General features: G+C 45.9%; 1 protein-coding gene across 2 annotated transcripts in view; it reads left to right on the top strand.

The window, feature by feature from the left end:
* GRID2IP (Grid2 interacting protein) overlaps nucleotides 1-25,378 on the top strand; it is an 87,307-nt gene that overhangs the window by 40,200 nt on the left and 21,729 nt on the right. For both annotated transcript variants that reach the window (XM_073361665.1, XM_073361664.1), the window contains exons 4-10: nucleotides 8,878-9,132; nucleotides 11,530-11,615; nucleotides 11,948-12,017; nucleotides 13,975-14,069; nucleotides 16,936-17,119; nucleotides 19,847-20,001; nucleotides 22,583-22,690. In XM_073361665.1, the coding sequence (XP_073217766.1) occupies nucleotides 8,878-9,132; nucleotides 11,530-11,615; nucleotides 11,948-12,017; nucleotides 13,975-14,069; nucleotides 16,936-17,119; nucleotides 19,847-20,001; nucleotides 22,583-22,690 (953 nt within the window). The remainder of the gene's footprint in view (nucleotides 1-8,877; nucleotides 9,133-11,529; nucleotides 11,616-11,947; nucleotides 12,018-13,974; nucleotides 14,070-16,935; nucleotides 17,120-19,846; nucleotides 20,002-22,582; nucleotides 22,691-25,378) is intronic.

Here is a 25,378-nt window from a genome sequence, read left to right as displayed (position 1 = left end):
CTCCAAGTAAATGGTATCTAGTTTGCATATTAATTCAAGCTGAGCTTGAATTAATATGCAAACTAGATACCATTTACTTGGGTTTAAACAGAGACTGGGAGTGGCTGGGTCATTACACATTTAATCTATTTCCCTAAAGTTAAGTATCCTCACACCTTCTTGTCAACTGTCTAAATGGGCCATCTTGATTATCACTACAGAAGTTTTTTTCTCCTGCTGATAATAGCTCATCTTAACTAATTAGCCTCTCACAAAAAGAAAAGGAGGACTTGTGGCACCTTAGAGACTAACCAATTTATTTGAGCATGAGCTCATCTGATGAAGTGAGCTGTAGCTCACGAAAGCTCATGCTCAAATAAATTGGTTAGTCTCTAAGGTGCCACAAGTCCTCCTTTTCTTTTTGCGAATACAGACTAACACGGCTGTTCCTCTGTAGCCTCTCACAGTTTGTATGGCGACTTCCAACTTATCTGTATGTATATATATTTCTTCTTACTATATGTTCCATTCTATGCATCCGATGAAGTGGGCTGTAACTCACAAAAGCTTATGTTCTAATAAATTTGTTAGTCTCTAAGGTGCGACAAGTACTCCTGTTCTTTTTGCGGATACAGACTAACACGGCTGCTACTCTGAAACCTGTGTATAATGAATTACCAAGCCAATCTAGGGACCCGTTTTAAGGAGTGGCTCTGAGCAGGCACAAGACACTCCACTTGTGACTTTTTTAGGACATTACAATGCCCTCTAATGGCAACCATAAAAGCCTGCTCCCTGCTGAATTGCACAACTTCTGTGAGACTCAGGCAGAATCAAGCCCAGAGCTAATCTGTGGGGAGCTGCTGTCCCTTTGCTGGGCTTTCCAATAAACTTAACAGATATACTCTGCTTTGATGTTGCAGGGTGTTTGTGATATAAGATGGAGTTTTTACTCAGCCACCCCAAATGTGAGTCTTGAGGCCGTTACTCATTGTAATTTACGATCCAGTCACTGGCGTTTTGCTAAGCTAGTGCATTATTGCTAACAAGGAGATTTAGTGCTCAAATGCTTCTTTAATTCAGTGGCCTAGCAACATGGATGCAAAAAGGAGAGCTGCATGGTATAACATATTGTAAGCAGGTGCACTTTTGGTGCAAGAGTGACTATGACTGTGCCAGCTGCACAGCCCATTGGGGGTGTTCCCAGACCAAAGAATCTGGGGAGCAACACTGGGCTTGGGCTTTGATCCAAAATATTGAAAAGGCTCATATTTAGAGATTAATCAGCTGGCATCTGATCTGTTCAGCATGCAGACAGATTTGATACCACCTGCTCCCTTTTGAGAATTACTAAGGGTTCAGATCACATAACCTTCAGAAACACCATTGCATTTTCCAAAATATAAGCTCTAGATGGGCAGAGAACAGTGTCTTCAACGCCAATAAATAGTGGGAGCTAAAGGGAGTCCTGGCACATTTTGCGCACACAGTGGATTTTGCTTTAGCTGGGGCACAGTCATCCCCGTAGCCAAATAATCCCACCTCAGTTAATTACATTCAGCAGGCTGAGGAACTCCTTTTGCATTTGGATCCAGTATTCACTTTGTGCCCTGCACCGTTGTGTAGTGTTACCGATCATTGCTAAACAGGTTTCAGAGTAGCAACCGTGTTAGTCTGTATTCGCAAATAGAAAAGGAGGACTTGTGGCACCTTAGAGACTAACCAATTTATTTGAGCATAAGCTTTCGTGAGCTTGCATCCAATGAAGTGAGCTGTAGCTCACGAAAGCTTATGCTTAAATAAATTGGTTAGTCTCTAAGGTGCCACAAGTCCTCCTTTTCCATTGCTAAACAGTTACATCCCCCAGATGCATTCCAGTGGTGAGTGATATGATTCTTGTGTAGACTATATAGTTACGAATGAAAGGCGCCCTGTGAGTAATTATTATTTAATGGTTTGTAAAGTGCTCTGAAGATGAAAAACACTTCATATGGTTTTAGAGAGACTATTATACCAGTTTTTTACCCTTCATTCTCGCTAACAACTCCTAATTCTTTAACACTGAATAAGTTAGCAGTGCAACACTTAGAATATCTTGTGATCATGTTTACAATACTAGCTGTAGTTTCCCTCTGTTGTGGTTTTCATTTAAAGAGTGTGGGCCAGCTCTCATCTGGTGTGAATTGGAATAGCCACACTGGCTTTGCCAGTTTACACCAATTGAGGTTCTGGCCCTCAAATTTGAACAGCAAAAAAAAAAAAGGGGGGGTGGTTACTTTGCATGCAGAGTCCAGCGTTTACCCTTGTGGGGAAACAAAGCACAATGTAGTGGTTAGGGACAGGACTGGGAGTTCTGTTCCTAATTCTGAGACCCGTTTGCTATCTGCACCTCAGCTTCCTCATCTGAGAAATAGGGATGGTGCTGTCCTACTCCCCAGGAGGGTTACAGTTAGTGCCAGGTGAGCTATATGTTGTCATCTTTTGAAAAAGGAATGTAATCCTCTCTTCTGTGTCACAGGGGTGGGTGGGGGGATGTGCTGATTTCCCAGCCCACAAAACACAGCAGTCAGGCAGCCTGCAGTCAGTTGTGGTCCCTTCTTCCCAGGGCCACCTTTATAAGAGCTTAGAGAGAATCCAAACAGAGCAAAACTGGCAATAGCAAAACAAAGACAGCAACTACATCCACTACTCCCCACATGCAGACCTGTAAGCAGCGCTCCAGTCGTGCTATCCAGCCTCCTAGGCAGCCCTTCCCTGCTCCCGCTAGACTGCTGCAGTAACCCTTGAGGGTCTGGGCTAGGCAGTGTCCTTGTATCATGTCACAGCCACTTATTCACAAACACACTGATTTTTAAGAATGTGTTAATTCTTTTTTTTTAAGCAATCACCAAATTTAACATGAACATATTTCAGTCTCAGGGGTGCTTGTAAGCAGTTTGTTGCTACTTATTATTAATGTAGGAACACTAGTTTTGAGTTCTGCTTTTCACTGGAGAGGGAGTTAAAGCCATCATTGTACTTGGTAGATGTGGGATTTAAAGCCCTCCCTCCTTCCACTACCCTGAATTCGTCCATTTTTTTTCCCCAAATCCCTTTTGATGAGTTGCCTAAATAAAGGGGGACAACACTCCTGGGAGCTTGATGCCTTTGACAAGTGTGGCTGCAAATGCTAAACATTCCTGCTGCAGCAGAGACACTCATTATTTTCTAAGCACAGTCAGGGATTGTTTTTCTTTTAAATATTTTAAAATAAATGTTAATGCTGGCAGAAGGGGCCAGATTGTTGCTTGGGATTTCGCTGCTTCTCCACAGAACGGGCATTGCACAGGCAACAGAACTGTAGCAGGAATTGGTGTTCACCACCAATGTGTGTTAAATTTGACCTGGAGGAACCACTCGATGGGTTAGAGAGTAATTTAGTCCCCATGGCCTAAACAGTCCCAGGGCTCTAGATTACCATCTAATGCCATTTGTAATGGGAGTTTAAGTGAATGGATGGCTGCATCCTCAGAACTGGCCTGACACCCACAAACTCATTTCACAGAAGGCACCAAACAGCAATCGGATGGTAATGACTTTTGGTCACCACTGTCCTGGGCTGATTACTTGATTCTACATCCCATCTCTGAACTATCCATTCAATCCCTCTCTTGATGTTCAGTCATTATTCCATCAGCTTCTTCTCTGCTTGATTTGTGTTCACTAATAGATGGCTGTCAGACAGTGAGCCAGATTCAACACCTGGATAAGAGGCCACAACTCCACTAATGTAATGGAGCTGGGTCTTGTGAAACCAGCACTGAGTTTGGCGCAATAATTCTGCTTATAATTCAGCAAAAACTTGATGTGTATCATTTGTGATCTTTAATCTAGATTATTTAGAAGCTGTAAACCATGGGTCCCTAGTTCGCCGTAGATATTAGAAATTTTTTTTTATGCACTGAGTTCATTTTGATTACCAGAAGACAACACGGCTGCAAAGTAATAAACTATTGACTCTAGCCAGAATGTATTGGGTAGTGAATAAGAACAACTGTGGAAGAATAGACTGACAATAAGACACCCTATGGAGGTATATTCAGTTATAAGGATGGTTACTATAGAAACGCTAAAGGATTCCAGTTTCCCAATAATCCCCTAACTAGTGCAAACCAAATGGGTGGGACTGGGGTGAATTGGGATGTCATTAAGTCACTATTCCAGTCAGTAAGTGGAAATGAAAATTTGCTCCACGTGCTGAAGCCTGAAGCTTTATCCAGGAAAATGGGGCCTCTGACTATCTGATGTGCATGCCATCCATGGTACTGCCAGTGTGGCTGCCTGCATGTAATTGAAGTAAGAACTTGGCCCAAAATTAATAATAAAGAGCCAATTACTGGCAAAAAAAAAAAAAGCTCAGAAACTGAATGGAGACCAGTCTTCTATGTGAACTAGTCTATACTGGAAAGCTAAGGCTCCGGGGGAGTCAGCCAGACAGTCATTGTTAACGGTGGGAGCCTGCTCCTCCTCCTTGTACACTTTGGAGAGTTTACTGATCTCCTAGTGGGAACATGCTAATCAGTTCCATGGGAATCATTGATTCACCTTGAATAAACTGCGAGAGAAGGGACGACACAAGAGACGTGCAGAGGCAGAAGAAATTTTCTCATATACTCAAAACCTGAATGAATCTTTTTTTTCCGTGGATAATTCTGTGTATGCTGGTAGATCCTGGTATTTTCCAGCTTGCCAGACAAATGAAGACGGAGAGCATGTATAATATTTATCAGACAGAGATATGGTCTTCAAGGGGTTCAGTTGGCACTGAATAAGGTGACCAGACAGCAAATGTGAAAAATGGGGAGGGGGGGAGGGGGTAATAGGAGCCTATATAACAAAAAAAAACCCCAAAATCGGGGACTGCCCCTATAAAATCGGGACATCTGGTCACCCTAGCACTGAACCTAATGTAACAAAGAGAACACGGTTGGTCTCTGTTGTGCACAAATCTTTTAGCCGAAGCCTCTCTCAGGAAATTGGTTTCAGCCAAAATGACCCCAGCAGTAGAGGTGTACTGTGTACTCTGTACTGTGTGCTGTACTCTGCTTATCAGATACTGGGCTGAGGTTGCATGAGGTGAAAGTCAAAGCAAAGTTTAGATCTGGATCTATACCAATGACTGATGTTGACTAGGAAGCCAAAGTTCCCTATGGAAAGACAAAGTCAAGTCAGGATACAGGGAGGAGCCATGGGGTCCAGATCCCCTACTCAGAGCAGTGAGGCAGTGAGCAGCAGGTGGCATGGTGCACAGCTGATTGCTGCTAGCGAAGGTCACAAGCAGGAAGAGATGCACGCTGATTCCACGGTCCCCCACCTCCTTCAGCTCCTCAGGTCACATCCCCCAATGGAAAGGGACAGGGGGAGCACTGCCTGGGAATACATGACTCTGATTCAACCAGGAAGCATGGCACAAACCGCGGTCAGGCCAGGGGAAGTGGATCTTTGTTGGGGCGGGGGGCAGAGGTGAAAGTAAGCCGTTACGCCCCGGTACGGTGTACTGGTAAGAGCCGGTGCGCAGTACCAGGACTGGCTTTCTGAGAGGGCAATTTAAAGCCCTGGGGTAGCGGCGGCGGGGCTCTGGCGGGGATTTAAAGGGTCCCGGAGCTCCAGCCACTGCTACTGCCCTGGGGCCCTTTAAATCCCGGCCTGAGCCCTGCTGCCCAAGTCCCAGGGTAGTGGCGGCGGGGCTCTGGCGGGGATTTAAAGGGCCCCGGAGCAGTAGCGGCGGCTGGAGCTCCGGGGCCCTTTAAATCCCGGCCTGAGCCCTGCTGCCCGAGCCCTGGGGTAGCAGCGGCGGGGCTCCAGAGGGGATTTAAAGGGCTGGGGCAGTAGCGGTGGCTGGAGCCCCAAGCCCTTTAAATCCCTGCCTGAGCCCTGCTGCCTGAGCCCTGGGGTGGGGGTGGGGGCCTATGGCAGGGATTTAAAGAGCCCCGAAGCTCCAGCCACCCCTACTGTCCCAGCCCTTTAAATCCCCACCGGAGCCCTGCTGCCAAAGCCCTGGGGTAGTGACGGTGGGGCTCTGGCGGGCATTTAAAGGGCCAGGGCGGTAGCGGTGGCTGGAGCCTCGGGGCCTTTTAAATCCCTGATGGAGCCTGGCTACCACTACCCCGGGGCTCAGGCAGCAGGGCTCTGGCGGAGATTTAAAGGGCCCCGGAGCTCCAGCCCCCGCTACCCTTCCGGGGCCCTTTAAATCCCCGCCTGAGCCCTGCTGCCGAAGCCCTGGGGTAGCGGCGGCGGGGCTCCGGAGGGGATTTAAAGGGCCGGACAGTAGCGGCGGCTGGAGCCCCAAGCCCTTTAAATCCCCGCCTGAGCCCTGCTGCCCGAGCCCTGGGGTAGGGGTGGGGGGGCTCTGGTGGGGATTTAAAGAGCCCCGGAGCTCCAGCCACTCCTACTGCCCCGGCCCTTTAAATCCCCACCGGAGCCCTGCTGCCAAAGCCCTGGAGTAGCGGTGGTGGGGCTCCAGCGGGCGTTTAAAGGCCCGGGGTGGTAGTGGTGGCTGGAGCCCCGGGGCCCTTTAAATCTCTGATGGAGCCCAGCCACCACTACCCCAGGGCTCGGGCAGCAGGGCTCAGGCGGGGATTTAAAGGGCCCGGGGCTCCGGCAGCTGCTACCACAGCGGAGCCCCAGGCCCTTTAAAGCTCTGCCAGAGCCCTGGGATAGTGGTGGCAGCCGGGAGCCCCCAGGGCTCCTCAGTGATTTAAAGGGCCCAGGGCTCTGCTGCGATAGCGGCAGCTGGAGCCCTGAGCCCTTTAAATCGCCCCCAAGCCCCAAGGCTCCCAGTCACCTCTGCAGCTGGTAGCTCGGGGGTGATTTAAAGGGCCCCGGGCTCCCAGTCGCCACTACCGCAGCTGGAGCCCTGGCCCTTTAAATCAAGATGTAAAGGGCCCGGGGATATAAGGCCCTGCCTCTTCTGGTTAAGGCCACGCCTCTTCCGGTTGAGGCCACACCCCCTGCTCAGGACTCCGGTGTACCAGTAAGTCCTCTAACTTACTTTCACCCCTGGCGGGGGGAGGAGTGGTGCGCACATGCTAACGTTTGTATTGACTCTGGCTCAGTACACTTTTAATCCACCCTTAGAAGAAAGGTTTCTTTGGCTGCTCTGTAACATACTGCTACGAAGCCCCCTGCCTGCCTATGCAGAAGGAATTCAAATGTCCCCTGTGCTGTGAACACAGGTACCCAAAAGGAAACAAACGTCCTCAAATGTAAAGAGATTGAACTTTCCAACCACAGAACTCAGACAGGCACTGCTAGAGGGGTGACTTAGAGGCCTAAGCCATTTCTGTCCTTGTCCTGCCAAAGGAGAGCAATTGGGTTCCATACAGTTTACTGCATGTGGGTCTTTTACAGGAGACCCGAAAATCCAATACCTTGTTTCTTTTGTGCAGATACTAAAGTTCCTGGAGGCACTTTTCAGAAGTGTCAGTTTGCTCTGATTTCTGCCACCAAAATTTCTCCTCCTCCCAGCAGTGTTGTGCTGGTTGCTTCCCTCCACCCCAGAGGTGGCTGCATTTTAATGGTGCTGTATGTATATAGCTTGGGTAGTGCTTTGGGATTCCTTAGGATTCAGTATGCTGGAGAGAGAGAAATTGTTATAGAAAATCACTTTGCATTTTCTATATATCAAATGCTGCTGCTAATATGATAGACATGGTATGAGTTTAAAAGCTGCCTGTTTAGCATCTCTCTCCTTTCTGCCTTTCAGTTCTTGGTAATCTCTTTCTTCCTATCTAATCTTATTATACTGGCACCCATCACCCTAATATCAGAGCATCTTCCAAGAGTAAGAAAGACAACAATATCTTTCTCTTTCACCCCCATAGCCAAGAGATAAGCTCAAATACAGAGGAGTTGGAGTGTTGGTGTGTGTTAAGATACTATTGCAGGAAAGGTGGGTGAGGGGAGATGGATATCCAAATTCTGCGCGGCAGATTGTCCCAATAAAAAAACAGTAAATGTCTGGAGGTGGTAGCTTGGCATTCTCAATGTGCAGGGACGTTAATGTGGGGGTGTTTATACACCTGAATATCAGTAATATAGAGCATGCCTGGAGGAAGGCAGATGATTTCATCCTGCTTTTGCTGTCAGAACATAGTTCCTATGAATTACCATCAGGCTGATCAACTTTAAAAATCCTTTTTGCTACGACACACGCTGTAGAACCATGATACTTCATATACACAGCAAATACCATAGCGGTTTCCAGATGCTGAAGGGAAAAAAATCAATGGAGTGTTGAACTACCAGAACCCATGGAAACAGAGCCTGTTGGTCGGCAACAGAATAGACACTGCAGGGACAAGACTCTTCCTCCCTCATTCCCGGCTGTTTGGGAAGTTACCTGGCATGGGGCAAGTGTTTAACTTGGGATTCGAGTTGAACCTTGTCATTACCAGAAGAGAGGGACTGGTAGCTGAAGGAGATTCAGAGACTGGGCATATGGTGGGGGGGCAATAGAGTCGTTTAAATCCATCTCTGCTGGAAGAAATCCCTCTCGTTTTCACGGCCGTTGCTCCCAAATTACAGCTGCTCTATAGAGGGTGGCATTAGAGCATTTTCAGGATTGACTGGAGCTGTAAGGAGTTGTGGGGAGGACTTTGCAACAGAATCCTACAAAAATATCCAGCAGGTGATTTAGCCAAAGATGTGATGATCGTGCCCACTGGGTGTGGTCCTGTATTCTTGCATGAGTTGCTGTTTGGAAGGCTGATGGATTTATGGTGCAGTGGGGTTTAGTGCTGCAGGAGGCCACTTTGAACTTTTTTGCAGGTGACGCTGAGCCCAGAGCCCTGCCACCACAACTGGGACGCTGCTGGCTTTGTTCCTCTTCTGATTTGCCTCCTCTGTCATGTTTGCCAGGATCTTCATCCCCAAGAAACACCGGCAGCGCTTTGATGAAGTGGTGTCGCAGAGCCTGATCAGCAAACTCTGCCGGTCAAAGAGCGAGCAGCACACCAACCGGCTGAGGCGCAGCCGCAGCGAAGACCACCAGGAGCGGCTGCTAGTGTCGACCAGGGCAAGCTCGGTGCCTCGGAGCCACGAGGAAGCCAGCAAGGGTTTGCGGAAGACAACTTCTCTGATCACCAGCAGTGTGGGATCAGGGGCTGCCCGCAGGTAATGTCCTTCCTTTAATCTTCAAATGCAAAGCTGGTTGATCTTTAGTATAACAAAGCTTGGTTATTGTGAAGAAGCAGGTGCACTGTAATGGGGAAAAGGGAAGAGATTAAAAACATGACTTCGGTGGCTCATAGCAAGTGAATTTAGTATAGAAATGAGACTGAATTGTGGCCTTTTTGTAACCATCTCCCCTTTGAACTCTGAGAAAGTTTGGGCTCCATGTCACAGTACCCATCTCCTGGTAGATCCTTTCATTTCAGTTGGTTTTCTAAAGTTGTTTCAATGAATTCTTTCTGGGAAAGAGGGCGTGCTCTGCTAGGGGTTGTGGAATTCCTTCCTGCATGGCCCAGGTCTGATGCGATGTAGGTCCCCATTGTAGGCTGCATGCACAATGTTCAGTTTCTCAGAGCATATGCTGGATTGTATGATTGCTGGGAACTCTTCAGCACCATCTATGGGAGGCCACTAGAAGCTGTAGCAGAAATTGGGGGAAGGGATGAGAGGTGTGAAACACCCATTTCCATGGCTCCTATGTGGCTAGACCTCAGAATGCTTGGAGGCCTCAAGGAGCCTGTTTGAACCATTCCCCAGTGACTAGTAGGGTATGTGTTCCCTTCCCTTCCCCCCGATCTCATTTCATACTTCACAAAAGAATGTGCTGGCTTCCTTTTTTCATTGTCATCACAGCTGGTGAATCCTCCTACGGGACTGACTGTAAAGCCATCATGAGATGCTTAAATTGCTTACATGCCTACCAGAATCTTACTGATGGGCACAAACACAGAACAAATCCTTCTGCAGGCAGGATTCCCCACGAGTTGGGACCAGGCCATTCCCTCCCCAGGTGTAGAGGAGCCTCCCGCACTTCTCTCGTAGTCCAGAGTCTCCCCTCTTGAGTTACTTTGACTCCCCTCCTTATCTACATCAGAGTGACTGGACCTCCCCCTGGTTGAGAAGGGCTGGATGTGGCTCTCTCCAGAGCTTATGAATGCTATGCCTAAAGTGTCCAGAAGTGTCTACAGATTGACGCAAGCTACTGTCTCTCTGGGTCCCAGCACGTCACCACCATGGCACTCCCAGTTTCTGCCAGGCCAGAGTGACATATTGAGTTCAAATCTCAGGCTTGTGCTAACTATAATTAGATGTGCCATAGTAACACCAGAATGTTGGGCCAGTTCAGACCATTCAGCATTTTCAATAAAAAACTCTCATCTTAATACAAAAGCATGAAAAGTCCTATCCTGCCCTGCCCGTGGGAGCCACAGGATTAGGATTGCCTAATTACAAAGAGAATGTTGCAAGCAGGGTGGAATGAGGGTGGTCCCTTGGTACCTCCCAAGGGGGGTTATAACACAGATTCTCCCTTGCTCTTGCATCCTTGTTGTATTTCACAGAATCAGCAAACTAAATTCTGCCCCGATTTACACCAGGTACACCTTTATGGAAGTCAGGGCGGAGTTTGGTGCACAGAAGCCAGAGATGGAACTAATCAAAACTCCATGCAGTCCCTCTCCCTGCCAGCACAGGATCAGTCCTTATAACAAGCTTTCCAGAGCTGTATCCAGTCTAGTTTTAAGTGGCCCAAGTGAGAGGGCTTCCATCATTTCCCTGACACAATTCCACAGTCTAACAAACCTCCTGAGGGGAAGATTTTTTTTTTTAATGCTCACCCAAATTTTCCTTGCTCATTTAGTCTTAGTATCACCTCAAGTAATTCTTCCCCCCTATTGTTTGCATCTTTAGGTAACCATGTCTGTGTGTCTTCATGTTAAGAATATAGTATTTCTGCTAAACTGCACCATTATACATTTGTTAATTAATGACTTAGAAAGGAAATTTCCAAAGGAGAGCAGGAGTGGGTGTTCTGACTCTCCTTCCAAGACCTGAGCAGCTCTTGCTGCTGCTGGCATCCCTTCCTCTCTCCTCAGTCCCCCATCTGCTCTGTGCCAAAAGCTCTCATGTTAATGCACGCTAAGCTTTAGCTTCCAGAAAGTTTCATTTGGAACTTTCTTAAAATTTGGCAGAAAACATGTCAGGCTTAGTATTCTTGTTCTGTATTTCATTGTAATGATTTTAATAGATTATAATAAGTTTAGGCTTTAACATTGGTTGGCAATTTTAAATAGGTTTATGTTTAAAAAATAAACCTGCATTTAATTTAAACCAAAAACTCTGATTTAAATTTAAAAAATCTAATTTAAATTTTAAAAAAATCTGAATTTTTTTATTTAAAAAAAATCATCAATTTGTATCCACCTTAAGTAGAGGGCGCCCAATTCAGTGCTAGTGAAATCCAGTGTGAAAAAGGTCCAAAACGTGCCATGATGGAGGAAGGGAATATGAAACAGGAACCAAAAGCTTTTTAGGTTTTGATTTTTGATTTTCCACCTGCAGAACTGTTCGAGTTTACAAAGGCAGCAAAAGCTTTGGCTTCACGTTACGTGGACATGCCCCCGTGTGGATTGAGTCCATTCTGCCTGGTAAGGAAACCTGACATTACCAGGTGACATTGAGCTTTACACCCAAGATCTAGTCTGAATGGCTGCCAGAAACATTATTAGTTTTTATTACTTTAGCGTAAACTCTCGGCCCTTTGATGCTGTCAAGCTGCTTTGCCCCAGAGTATCTTTATGAATTGGACCTTTTCTAGTGAAGTCATTCTTCCAATAGACTAACTTCCCTCTAAGCAGAGGTCCCCTGTAACTGTAACCATATCCACAATCTGCATGTTACTTTGTCAGCAGCCTTAATGCATCCCACACTAAAAGACCAGTACAGCTAAGTGACCTATTTCATTTCCTCCTGTATTTAGGCAGCCCAGCTGAGAAGGCTGCTCTCAAAGCTGGAGACCGAATCTTATTTCTCAATGGACTGGATATGAGGTGAGATGCTGGCTGTTAAAACTATCTTCAAAATGGCTTAAATGATGCTGCTTAATAGGCAGCAAGTTTAAAACAAACATAAGGAAGTACTTCTTCACACAATGCACAGTCAACCTGTGGGACTAATTGCTGGGGGATGTTGTAAAAGCCAAAAGCATAAATGGATTAAAAAAAGATAAGTTCATGGAGGATGGGTCCATCAGTGGCTATTAGCCAAGATAGTCATGGATGCAGCCCCATGCTTAGAGTGTCCCTAAACCTCTGACTGCCAGAAGCTGGGACTGGATGGCAGGGGAGGGCTCACTCAATAAGTACTGTGTTCTGTTCTTTCCCTCTGAAGCATCTGGTACTGGCCACTGTCGGAAGACAGGATACTGGGCTAGATGGACCATTGGTCTGACCCAGTGTGGCCATTTTTTTATGAGAACCCAGGATAGTGTGAAATAGCCAAGCACAGCTGTCTTCATGAACATGAGAGGTGTGCAAGTTTGTGAGGAAGGATATGGTAGGTATGTGCACTAAGTGGCTACTTACGTAAGGTCTGAGGTGCTTTTGTGCAAGGGGTGTGTGTGTGTAACATATATATGCAGGCATAGATGTCTCTGCAGTGATCCTGGTCTCATGCAAATGTTTTATTTTAATATTATCATTTCTGTAAGATTAGTATTCCAGACTCTTGTCTTCCATTCCCTTCGTTTATTTAGAGTTCATTCTGCCAATAGCCATGCATAATGCGTGAAATAATATAAACAATACAGCTCTTAAAAGTAACAATCCTGGAACCTCTGACTTGAATCAGTGTCAATTCAGTTCCATGTGTTACATAGTGTGGAAGGGGCAAGGTACAAACCAATCCATGGATCACCCCTGGAACAGGATCCTGAGCATAAAACTACACAGACAGTAGTATTTCCATCCAGAACTACTTTTCTCCACCTACTATTTGCACTAACAAGGATTATAAAAAACAAAGTAGTCCAACCCCACCAAATCTTGGCTCGCTCTGTGTCCCATTATACAATGACAGTAGCATTTATTCTAGGGCTAAATCTTACTGAACAATAAGCAGAAGTGAAGTGCTAGAACAGTCTGCATGGTAAAAGAGTGATTAATATTTAAAGGTTAAACATCTAATGCCACTTTGGCTGATTCCTGAGTTCTCGGTTTTCAGCTGATTCAGCAAACTTTTGGCTGAAGCAGCATCCCCAGAAAACAGCTGAGACTATTTGTAGATTACCCTCTTATCCTGCATTTTGGCAAACAATGTCTCAGGTCTGCTTGTACTTTATCCAAAAATGGCAATACCATCAGCAGGAAAAACGTGTTTCGTCCTCACTTTGGATCTTCTCTTTATGTAGCAAGAGAAGTGGGAGACAAGGCTCTGTGAAAGTGTATCATGTTAGATGGAAAGATCAGTTAAGGAGTGTGTCAGCATGAGCTGCAGAAGTGCCTTCATCATTAGCCGCAACAGACTCCTTGACTCCCTTCATATACATGCTCTGTAGTTATTCCATGCTGCAGGCATGGCCAAGAACATCCCATAAATGTTCTACAATGAGATCCACTGCTAGATTCTGTTCTGCATGGGATAGATGTAACCATGAGCAGAATTTGCTCCTACATCTCTAATGCAGAGCTGCAGCCCAGGAAGACTACAGCTAGAGTACCATACTCCGTCTGAGCAGCATGCAGAATTTATAGTCCCAGTCTTAAAGATGAAGGCAGCTGTGGTCTTCTCCATTTTATACCAAGGGGTGCAGCTGTCAAACACCTGCCATTGTGCCCTGGTTTGGGTGTCCCCCCCAAATTTGTTATGTTCCTGTTAGATGAGTCCTACTTTTCTTGTCAACCCTTTCTATCCTTAGGAGACTTCAGAGATGCCCATGTCACGAATGGTGGGTGCAGTGCAGACTCTGAAAGTGTTATTTATCTGGGTTCTCTTTGTCTGGCTCTGCAGGAATTGCTCCCATGATAAGGTGGTGTCCATGCTGCAGGGCAGTGGGGCAATGCCTACCCTGGTTGTGGAAGAAGGGATGGTCCATTTTCCAGTTGGTAAGATTATTAAAGAGAAATGCACAACAGGTAGACAGAACGGAAAACCTGGAATTCACTTGTGAATTTGCCGTGTCAGTGCCTGGTGGGGCTGGGGGTGGGGTGGGGATGACTATCCTTCAAACCACTAAACCTGGTGAAGGAATCTGCCAGGTTTCTCCTATGCTCCCCAACAAATTTCACATATTGGCTTCAGCCTGACACTGCTCCTGAGTTAGCTGGAGAGTCACTGGACAGTGATGAAAGGTAGTTCCTCCCGCAACAGCTGAGCATTTTTCCTCTGCAGTCAGAGTTGCTGCTGCCAGTCTTGAGGGAGCAAGCTTGGTCTTAGACACACACTGCTATCCAAGGGATCACCATACTGCTGTTAGTTTCCTGTGCTGGCCCTTTAGAATGACCTGCATTCAAAGCCTGTGCTGTGTATATGACTAAATGAACACACCAGTGCATATGTTGCTGAATATGTAATTTTGTACCTCTTATTTAATGTAACTCTGCTGTGTTCAGAATAATTTATCCTGTGTAACTTGTGGTGAGAATGTCAGAGTCATCAGAACATATGGGGCAAACTCTAGTGTTTCACCAGAGCAACTCCATTGACTTCAGTGCAGCGGAGAGGAGAGCTTGGCCCACAATGTATAGGTGACTGAAGCTATGTCCACACTGCACTGTGGCCTATGGGAAAGTGGGTGGGGGGAGCATGTGTAATTACAGAGTGCACCAAAGCGCTACGCTCTCACTGCCCTGTGTGGCTGCTGTGGGTGTGAACTAAAAGGTGCATTAACATAGTCCTCTTTCAAACAGGAGTGCAGTAACATGAACTAGATACATTTCAGTTCATGCCAGCAGCGTGCACTTGGGCCGGTTAGAGCACAGCACTGTGGTGCCTACAGTTCACGCGCCCATCATCTGTACTTTGGTGCAGTGTAGACAAGCCCTAAGTCATTTCCTAAGCCCAGGGCAGGCTTGGTCAGTATTTTGTTGGAATGCTGCCAAGGAACACCTAGCCTCAGGAAATACTATTGGGATTCCATGAATGGCACTGTTCCCTTTCCCTCACTACTGAAACCATTCCAGAGCCAAGTGTTAGGGGCTTGGTGCTGCTGAAAGTGCTGTCTTTTGGATGAGAAGGAAAACTGGAATCCTGGCTACTTAATAATGAATAATAATAAATAATAATAATTAATACCTATTTCTTACATAGCACTTTGCATCAGTAGATCCCAATGCACTTTACAGTCTTTATTGGATTTATTCTCTCAGCACCCCGGTCAGGGAGGGCAGTGCTATTATCACAGATTGGGAACTGAGGCACAAAGAGGCTAAGTGACTTGTCCAAGGTCACACAGAAAGTTAGTGGCAGAGCAGGGAATTGAACCTGGGACACCTAGGCTGGTGCACCAACCACTGGACAATCCTTCCTCGCAAAAAAAAAAAAGTATCTGGTTTTTAGGTCTGGTGCCTTGCCAAATGCCTACTTGGGTAATTCCATTTTGTAGCCCTAAATTCCCTCTCTAGGTTCTGTTGGATACAGTTTTGTGCAGTATTGCAGTGCGCTGCTAAACAGCTGCTGTGTTCCACTCCAGAGGTGGCTGCACTTCAGTGGTAGGAGCAGTACAGCGTGACTGTGGCAAAGTAATTTGACCTCTTTGTGCCTCAGTGTACCCAAATATAACATTTGAGTAATATTGCACTCAAAGAGGGTGTTGCGAGGGCTAAGTACATTCATGTCTGTAAAGTGCTTTGAGATTCTCAGCAGAAGGTTCTATAGAAAAAGAAAGTATATGATTTTGTGTATATTTGCTATTCTTAAAAAGAATCCTTCACTTTAGAAATTATGACTCATGAGAGGACGTAAACCATATCCAAAAGAGCAGAGAAAGGTCTGAAAGTCTCTTTTTGTACTGATTAAATGTCAGGACTATTGAAACAATAGAAGCTCCATGATAGTTTATTCTGTTTATATGGGGTTCAGCACATTTGAGAATGGCAAGGTTAATGATAAGCTGTGGTTCAGCCAGGGTATCTTCTGACGAGCTAAAGTACCCTCTTCACCACATTGCTTTTCAGTGGCTGTAGTGTTTTTGTAAATTTAGTCTGTTAGGTCTGTTTTATTCTGAGACAAAGCTGCACATATGCTCCCTCACACATTCCTTTTAATATTGGTCTTGGTGGGTTTCCACTCATAATTCACACTCTATGCTACCTCGCTGGTCTGGCCTTATCAGAGTCCTTCCTACTGATAAGAACAGGATGCAGAGTCCAGGATGCCTGGGCAATCGAAGCTGCAGGTATACAGGGATCAGAGACACAAAGATTGAACCAGTTCTTGAGGTCTGTTCAGGCAAGACTTGCATTGAAGCTAATGGGAGTTTTGCCTGAGTATATGTAAAAGTGGAACAGTTAATAAAATGAGGGCAGAAGGTTCTGAGGATTGTCAGGTATAGCTATAAGGCTATGCACGTTAGGGTTTTTTTCTAGGTTTGTTTTAAAGGCTAGAGACCCTTTGGCCTTGATAGTTTGATAGTTTTTCTTCTCCAAGGGAAGAAATTCCTTGAAGTTACAGGGATAGGTGTTCGCAAAAAGAAAAGGAGTACTTCTTTTTGCGGATACAGACTAACAGAGCTGCTACTCTGAAACCAGGGATAGGTGTTGGTGGACTTGAGTCCTTCTTGTCTTTTCACAGCAGACTTGGCTGCAATCATTCCCAGCTCTTTAAATCACTTCTCCTCTTCATGCTGGAGTTCAGATTCCCCCAGAGGTATTATGGCTGAAACTGGTGCCTAAACCTGATGCTAGGATTCTGTGTTGCCTCCTGTTCTTTATCCATTTAATAATCTCTTTCCTTTGTGCCCATGTGCTGCAGATTCTGAGTCTGCTGACTCCCTAAACCCCTCCTCAGCCCTCACCTCCCTGCAGTGGGTGGCAGAGATACTTCCTTCTAGCATCAAGATCCAAGGAAGGACCTTCAATCAGCAGCTGGAACGTCTGTTGACACCACCCGAGCGCTACATCATCTGCAAATCACTAGAAAGCTTCTTCCAGCATCGGTAACTTGTTAAATGCTGTACTCCTTTAGTTGGTTGTGTTGGTGTCCCTGATTAGAATCTGCTTCTTGGATCAAAGCACTGAGTCTTGGTATTGATGGCAGATGACAGAACAAGGAGAAATGGTCTCAAGTTGCAGTGGGGGAGGTCTAGGTTGGATATTAGGAAAAACTATTTCACTAGCAAGGGGGTGAAGCACTGGAATGCGTTACCTAGGGAGGTGGTGGAATCTCCTTCCTTAGAGGTTTTTAAGGCCCCGCTTGACAAAGCCCTGGCTGAGATGATTTAGTTGGGCTTGGTCCTGCTTTGAGCAGAGGGTTGGACTAGATGATCTCCTGAGGTCTCTTCCAACCCTAATCCTCTATGATTCTATGATTGGAACAGACATCAGCTTTATTGACCATATCAGCATTACCTAGATACCTGCACTGTACTGATTATGGGGATTAAGGACTTGATCCTGTAAGATGCTGAGCACCCTCAATACCCACTGACTTCACTTAGAGTTGAAGTCACTCAGCACTTTGCAGGATCAAGCCCAAAACTTTGTTCTTTCCCGTTATGCCTGGTCCCAGAGTAAACCTGGGATGGATTTGTTGAGTTGTTATAAGGCTTTGAAGGGATCTTTCCAGAACAGTGTAAAGGATTCAACTGAGATTTCCTTACTTTCTTGGCTATGTTCTCCAACTATCTGCGGGGCCCTGTATCACAGTGACTGTTGCTCTGGATGAGGAGATGTGGCCATTGCTTCCCTACTGAGATACTCAGGGCTGCTGTTTAAGGGTGCTGGAAGGCAACATGAGGTGCAGTTTCTCTTCTCCCACAAGTGATGAGCATCCACTAGGGTACCGATCTGTATTCCATACCTACCCTGTATATATCCATCAGAGAAAGCATTGAGGTAATAGGGTGGAAAGCCCCATCTGGCCAGATGCCCAACCCACTGAGGGGTCAGGGAATCATCCAAACTTATTACCTTTTGAGATTCACCCCTAATTCACCCATTCACTCTTATTCCAACATAAAAATTACCTTGTTCTTTTCATGCAGCTAGAGGTCTCTGGCTGCCTGGACAGACCCTGAGCCAACAGCATGTCCTGTTCTGACAGTCAGCCCCTTTTGTTTAGTTTTCATTGCATTTTATTCCTCTCTTATTGCTCCTTTCAGCATTTTGGCAAATGTGTTCCCTTGGCCTTAGCACAAGAATGCCTCCCGCTGGCAAACTTTTCTTCCTGTAATTGAACACATCCTCTTTGCCCTGCTGCAGGCCTTGAAACTGATCTTATGGAGGCATTGAGAGCTTCAATAACACACTTGTTTTCTACCCTTGACCCTTACCCTTTTTCAGACAATGCTGATAAAGCCATCATCAGGCCTGACATTTGGATATTAGGAGTGATAATGTCCCCAGAAGGGCTGCTCAGGACCATCTTTCTTAGAGTCCTGGCATTCATTGGGAAAAGCAGCCTGGCTCCCCTCTCCCTTCCACTGGATATTAGTTACTATGGCAAGTTTACAGGTGTAAATGCCAGTGGTCAGATCCAGAGCTCCTACCCAGAGTTAGTCAGTTAGTTAAACTCCTGCTGACTTCACTGGGATCTTTGCCTGAGTAAGGACTGAGTAGAAATGGAGTAGGGAGCGGATTGGCCCATTGATTTCACTAGGAGCTCCAAGGGAAGCTTCAGAATTTAGCTCCATGGAAGATGAGGGACTGTCTGTGGTGGTATAAGCTACTAAATAAAAATGCACCAATAACAAGTACTGTTCATAGCACTTCTCCTTCATTTCTTCTTCACCTTCAGGCCGCAATGCTGCACACACTAAAATCAATGGGAGCATTACCATCACCATCAGTTTTCACAGTTTTCAATCCAGGTTTTCTCCCCCCCACACACACACAAACTCACTCTCCTGCTGGTAATAGCTCATCCAAACTGACCACTCTCCTTACAATGTGTATGATAATCAAGGTGGGCCATTTCCAGCATAAATCCAAGTTTAACCAGAACGTCTGGGGGGGGGGAGGGGGTAGGCTACCTATTTCCCCTTGTTTTTTCCTACCCCCCTCCCCTCAGACGTTCTGGTTAAACTTGGATTTATGCTGGAAATGGCCCACCTTCATTATCATGCACATTGTAAGGAGAGTGGTCACTTTGGATAAGCTATTACCAGCAGGAGAGTGAGTTTGTGTGTGTGGTTTTTGGAGGGGGGATGGGGGGGTGAGAACCTGGATTTATGCTGGAAATGGCCCAACTTGATTATCATACACATTGTAAGGAGAGTGATCACTTTAGATAAGCTATTACCAGCAGGAGAGTGGGGTGGGGGGAGGTATTGTTTCATGGTCTCTGTGTATATAATGTCTTCTGCAGTTTCCACAGTATGCATCCGATGAAGTGAGCTGTAGCTCACGAAAGCTTATGCTCAAATAAATTGGTTAGTCTCTAAGGTGCCACAAGTACTCCTTTTCTTTTTACATTTCCCAGAATTCTCTTGCTTTAAAGAGACAAGTACCGGTGCCATGCCAAATGGGCTGGCAGTGCCTGCTTATAAAGGGCCCAGTACAATTACACAGACAAATAAGAGACAAGCCCCTGGCTACAGGAGCTAAAATCTAAAACCTAAAATATAGGACAGAAAGTGATGAAACAAAAAGGGAGTTTTCATGGGAAGGAATACTGCAGCAAAAGTAGGTGATCATTGTCTTGCCTTCTCTTTTCACCTGTGCAGGAACATCGATACTCTTATAGTGGATGTGTACCCTGTGCTGGACACACCAGTCAAGCAGATCATTTGGCAGTTTATCTACCAGCTATTGACATATGAAGAGCAGGAGCACTGCCAGCAAAAGATTGCCAGGTTCCTTGGTTACAAGTTGGTGGCAGGTGAGAGGAAAGCTCCTGTACTCTGACATGTGCACGCTGTGTCTCTTGACATCCCTGGGGATCAGGACTTGTTGCATGTTATCACATTGTCAAGAGCTGCCTAAGATTAGTGGAGGTTAGGTTAAATATCTTGTGTTGTGCTAGGGCTAGAAAAAAGTGGTGAATTTCATTAGAAAGGGTGGCTTGCCATCCTTTCTTGAATGGGACAGAGCTCTGGGGCCTGATTCTCCCCTGCCTTGCACCTTGTATAGTCACTCACACCTGTGAAGACTGGGTGTAAAATTCTACTTGATCAGAATGGCAGTGTTGTACATCCGCTTTGCACAGGTGTAAATGACTATCCATGGTATAAGACAGTGCAGAATCAGGACCCTCAGTTTCTAGCCCTGATCATTCATGAGATATTGATCTTTAAACTTGGGAGTAGTCCGGGACTGAAGGCTGCTCTTCCTGCACCTTGGACCAGTGTAACTTTGGAAGAAAACTTCACATTTTGGAGGAAAAAAAGAAAAATATTTTTGTGATGGGTTGTCTTAAAAAATGGTGGCTCTTTGAAGGCTGCTCAGAAGTGTAGCATGATAGAAGTCCCAGGAGTAGATGGATGGTTTAGTGGGCAGAATGCATCTGAGACAGTCAGAGGTAAATAATGGATGCAGTTTCTTCCCTGACGTCACCAATATGTGGCATAAAGAAATGTCTACAATTAGGGTTCAGTTAAAATTAAGGACCATCAAAAGATAACACAAAGAAAGTGAGAAACATGCTTGATTCCAGCCTCTGCCTAGGAGGCTCCTGCCTAGGAGGTTTTGTTCTGTCCCACAGATTTAGGGTGGCATTAGCAAATCACATTGCATCCTGCAGTGAAGGAGTCTGCACCTACCTTTTCTTCCTTGTCACTAGCTGTCGTTGCTGTGGCAACATACAAACCAACTGTGGTGTGCTGTGGATTATGGGCTTCACAATCAGACAGCAAAAAGGCAGAGGGTAAATTTCAATGAAAGGTTTTAATCTTTGTATCTAGATTTGTTAATTACTTTGACATTCCTGTGTTTTAAACCGTTTACATTTTGCTGATAAGTTTATTTTAAACCCATCATGGCTAAAACTGCAGGAAAGAGTTTTCAGTTTGAAGAAGGGGAGGACTTGTTGAGGCACCCTTTTTCTTTCTTTCTTTTGTTTTTTTTACACACCATCTGTTTACGAAGGAAAAGTCATTTGTGTAGGAGCAACCAGCTCTTGCAGTGTGGGCACACATGTTCTGAATTGTGCATGGAAAAATGCTTGTGTATTTGCTCACCTAATTTGCGCGTACAATTAACATGACTGTGTTCGTGCATTCAGAATAAGTGGGCAAACATGCATATTGTTACATGAGCATTCCAAGCAGTGAGGCCCTGACATTCAAAATGAAAACTTTAAATGATATTATTAACGTCAGAATAATGTCAGGAGACAGATCAGAAGTCTTGATTTCAGTTGCCTGTTTTCACTTAGTTTAACACTGGTAGAGAATGGGTCATGCTTTCCTATTCTATGAATGCAGTTTTCAAACATAGGCATTTAAGTTGCGCAAGTAAAATGTGCTACAAACATGTAATTGAGCCCACTATACATGTATGTGTTCTTTTTCATGCACAGATATGTATTTTACAGGTGATGCTATTTGAAAGTTAGCCCTTTCCCCGTGTATATGGTTAGATTAGATATGTATCTACTTCAGGTCATTTGATGTGAGCTTGGGTTACTGAATGGATTAATAATATTGTTTGGCACATATACATCCCTTTTCATCTTCAAAGCACTTTACAGATAGTAATTTAAGAATGCCCTACACGGAGTCAGCATTACTGGCCCTATTCTACAGATGAGGGAGGTGAAGCACAGGGTGTTGAAGTGACTTACCCAAGGCCACACAGTTTCAGAGGCAGAATTGAAACCAGGACTTCCTGGTATTCAGACCTTACAATTAGGAATCGATGGATGTGCTCCCTTCCATAAAAGGTCAGTCTGTGCTCATGTGACTTTCCATGTACTCTAGTACAGTGTGTGCATACCCATGTTTGGGAACATGAAGGCCAGACCGCCCCAGATTTAGGGTAGTTCTTCATTTGATCTAGTTCCAAACCAAATGGTCGTCTTCACTGTAGTAATGTTTCATGGATGTCTGTCTGAGTGCCTACCTGCCAGGCACTGAACACCATAACCTCTAGGTTCTGGTATAATGCTAAGATTATTTTACCCAACACCAGCATCAACACTGTGGTTTTGGAGATTTCTTCTTATAGCTTGCACTGCAGTATAGACTGCTTTGCATGCCAGGAGCCCATCCTTAGAGGGTGGAGAAAGAGAAGGTTGACTCTTTCCCTCTGGAGTCATTCCTGATGAGCCATATATGCTGGGATCCTGTCCCCATGTGGGGGTGGGATTTCAGGCTCACAGAACTTTGTGGTCAACAGCAGCTGCAAATATGAATGTCCCTGGGGTTGTCCCTCTGTAATTAATAGGAAGATGGTAGGTGAGGAGCACTGGGAGCCAGTGCATCTTGCAAAGACAGACGGTAACTTATAAAGGCTCTTTACAGCTGCAGCAGAGCCAGAGGCAGAGGAACGGCACCGGACTTCAGTTCGAGGGGCTTCAGTATGTCGGGGAAGCATTCGAACGCGAGGCCCTGAAGAAGGGGGGACAGGAGGTAGGTAATTCATTGCTCTGTTAAGATTCCCTTTGGAGAGCTCTTGTGGCTGTTTCCCATTTATCCTGGGCCCAGAGGACACAGACCCAAGATGCAGGATTTCTAGCTGTTGTTCCAGCTCAGTCCTTGATTTGACACTGATCTAAATAGCAGCACTAGGTACAATCTAGCAGAGAGTCAGGCTCACAGTCCGTGGCAGCAAATCCACTTTTGTTCAGACAAGGAACAAAGTGTTTAACATCAGAAAGTCCTAATGGAAAAGCTGCCTGGGTGGAGGCTGTAAGTTGTTTGTTCAGGGTCCCTAACGTTGTTCAGAGGGGCAGCCAGGGAGAATTACAGTAGGCCGCCAGGCCAGTGGATTAGCAATAATCATCTAAACAGCCCCTACACTGAGGCTCTTCCAGGGATAAGCCTTTCTGCAGCATTAAAGGATGAGGCTCACTTCTGTCTGTCTGGATCCGTAGTTCTTTCTGGATCTCATCATTGCTTGTCCAGACCTCCCAAGGCTCACACCTAAAATGATGTTTGGAAAGTCCCCAGGACTACAAACGCTGGTTCTGAAGGAGTCCTGGCTTGTTAACCTGTCCAGCCACTCTCAGTGCATGAATTGCACTGGGGGATTGATATAGCCTTCCTTCTGTCCTCAGCAAACACCTCATTCCTCCTCCCATGATAAGGCAGAGCCTCCTTACCTTCCTTCAGGGCCTCCTTCCAGCATCCTGAAACCCCTGCAGCTCTCCCTAGGAGAGCATCACACTGCTGCTGGCTCCATCCTTCTACCTCAGTTCTCTGCCAGATCCCGCTTGATAGTTTGGATATGCAGTCACAGCCAGTTCACCTCCCTTTAGCAGCTGGCACCCAGTGCAGAATAGAATTCTAACTGTGGCGCTTTCTCACTCATTGGTTTCTCAGCACCATGCGACTCACCATAACCAGCCATGTTCCTCTGACGTAACAGCCTCAGGTGCCTCTAACCTGGAGGATAATGGGGCTTTTAAAAATGGGAACCTAAGTCCTCATGTGAACTTGTCACCATTAACAGGGACTGTAGTGTTACTGAGCTATCAAAGGAGGATGCTGTCAGAGCCGCCAGTTAGAAGAACTTTCTACTGGGAGAATCCAGTAACCTGCTGCTGAGGGGGATTTCTTGTGACTGACATTAATGCATGGAATGCAAGACAACTGCATTAGCCAGAGGGAAGCCTCACATTCCAGACAGATATTTGGCATCTGTTAGGTTAGGAATATTGTCCTCAGCTGCCCTTTTGAAAAAACAAAGCAGGAGGAAAGCGTGACCTGTTGTCCTAATAATATTTGGAATGAACTAGTCCCAAACTGAAAGGAGAGTGTTGGGAATAGACAATACCCAGCAGATTTCCAGCTGTCTTTATTGCACAAACCACATGTTTAAAAAGGTTTTCAAGGTCAAGGTGACAAAGAATCTAAACTGGAAGATAGTATCAGCCTGTCTGCTATTTACTGCTAGTGAGGAGTGGCAAAAGTGCCAGAGATTCAGATGAACACCCAAAAACAGGGGCTTCTTTGAATGTAACCCAAGCTACCCGCACTTGCTGGATTTGCAGGGTGCCTGGTGAATTTCTGCCTGTTGAGCTGCAAATCCTAAATTCCTTCTCTAGATTTTACTCAGGCCTTGCTCAGGTGTTTTACCTATTGATTTCAGCGGGTCAAAGCCTAAGGGCCTTACTCAGCATTTACTCAGGCAAGCTTCATTGAAGGCAGTGGGCACTTCGCCTGAGGACTGAGTGAGGACCCCAGGATTCCAGTCCCCAAGAAGGGGAGCAAAGGTGGCATTATGCATAAACTATAGTGACCCTGTAGGGGCCATCCGGCTGGCCCAGGATCATTGGAATACAAGATGTTCCAGCCATGTCCCCTCCTGCCCCAACACACACCTGGAGTGCTGGCTCTACTCCATCTGGGTGTCCTTTTATAGCACAAGGGCATGAGATGGGATGGGGATCTGTCCCTCGGCTGTATTTTAACCCCTCCATGTCCAGCAGGAAGTAAGAAGCCCCTGGAACTCCTCTGACCATGAGCAATAATGCTGCAGGGTGGGACGGTCTGACAGTGTTTGAACTCAGTTAGAGTTTTTTGTTAAACTGATTTGCTCAGCTTTAAGTTGCAGCCCATCTCTCCCTTATGGCCGATCTGGTTCTTTGGCCTGAGGTTAATGGTTTGATTGGCCGCCGTGGCCACTTCTCCTGAGAGCAGGCTCAGACTCCCAGTTCTATTTAGAAACGCGGGTGAGTGACTGCCAGGGAGGAAATGCTTTTTAATCCCCATCTTTTTCCAAATGTTAAAGAGCCTATGGAGAGATTTACATTCCTTTCAGCCCAGATATTTTTATCTCCAAATCTAGGGCCAAATTCAGCCCTGGTATAAGCAGGCACATCTCCAGAGAGAGCCATGGTGTGCCACCCACTCACACCAGGTCTGACTTTGACCCGTTTGCTCTGAATGGACAAAGTCCAGCTATTAATGGCAACTTCAGAAAAAACACTCTGACACATTTGGCACAGAGGAAAATGAGTTTAGGAATATGCCTGCTAGCCTGCTGCCAGTGGTGTGGCTGTCCTAGGAAAGCTGTTCTATCTGCATAGTCCCCCTTGTAGCCCTGAGAGTCCCAGCGCTTACCTCGTCTCACCCTCACTGTTTGTGCTCCTGCTT

Source organism: Lepidochelys kempii, chromosome 10, assembly GCF_965140265.1.
Source record: "Lepidochelys kempii isolate rLepKem1 chromosome 10, rLepKem1.hap2, whole genome shotgun sequence".
Lineage (NCBI taxonomy): Eukaryota > Metazoa > Chordata > Testudines > Cheloniidae > Lepidochelys > Lepidochelys kempii.
Note: the sequence above shows the minus strand (reverse complement) of the source record. Positions and strands in the feature narration are given on the sequence as shown.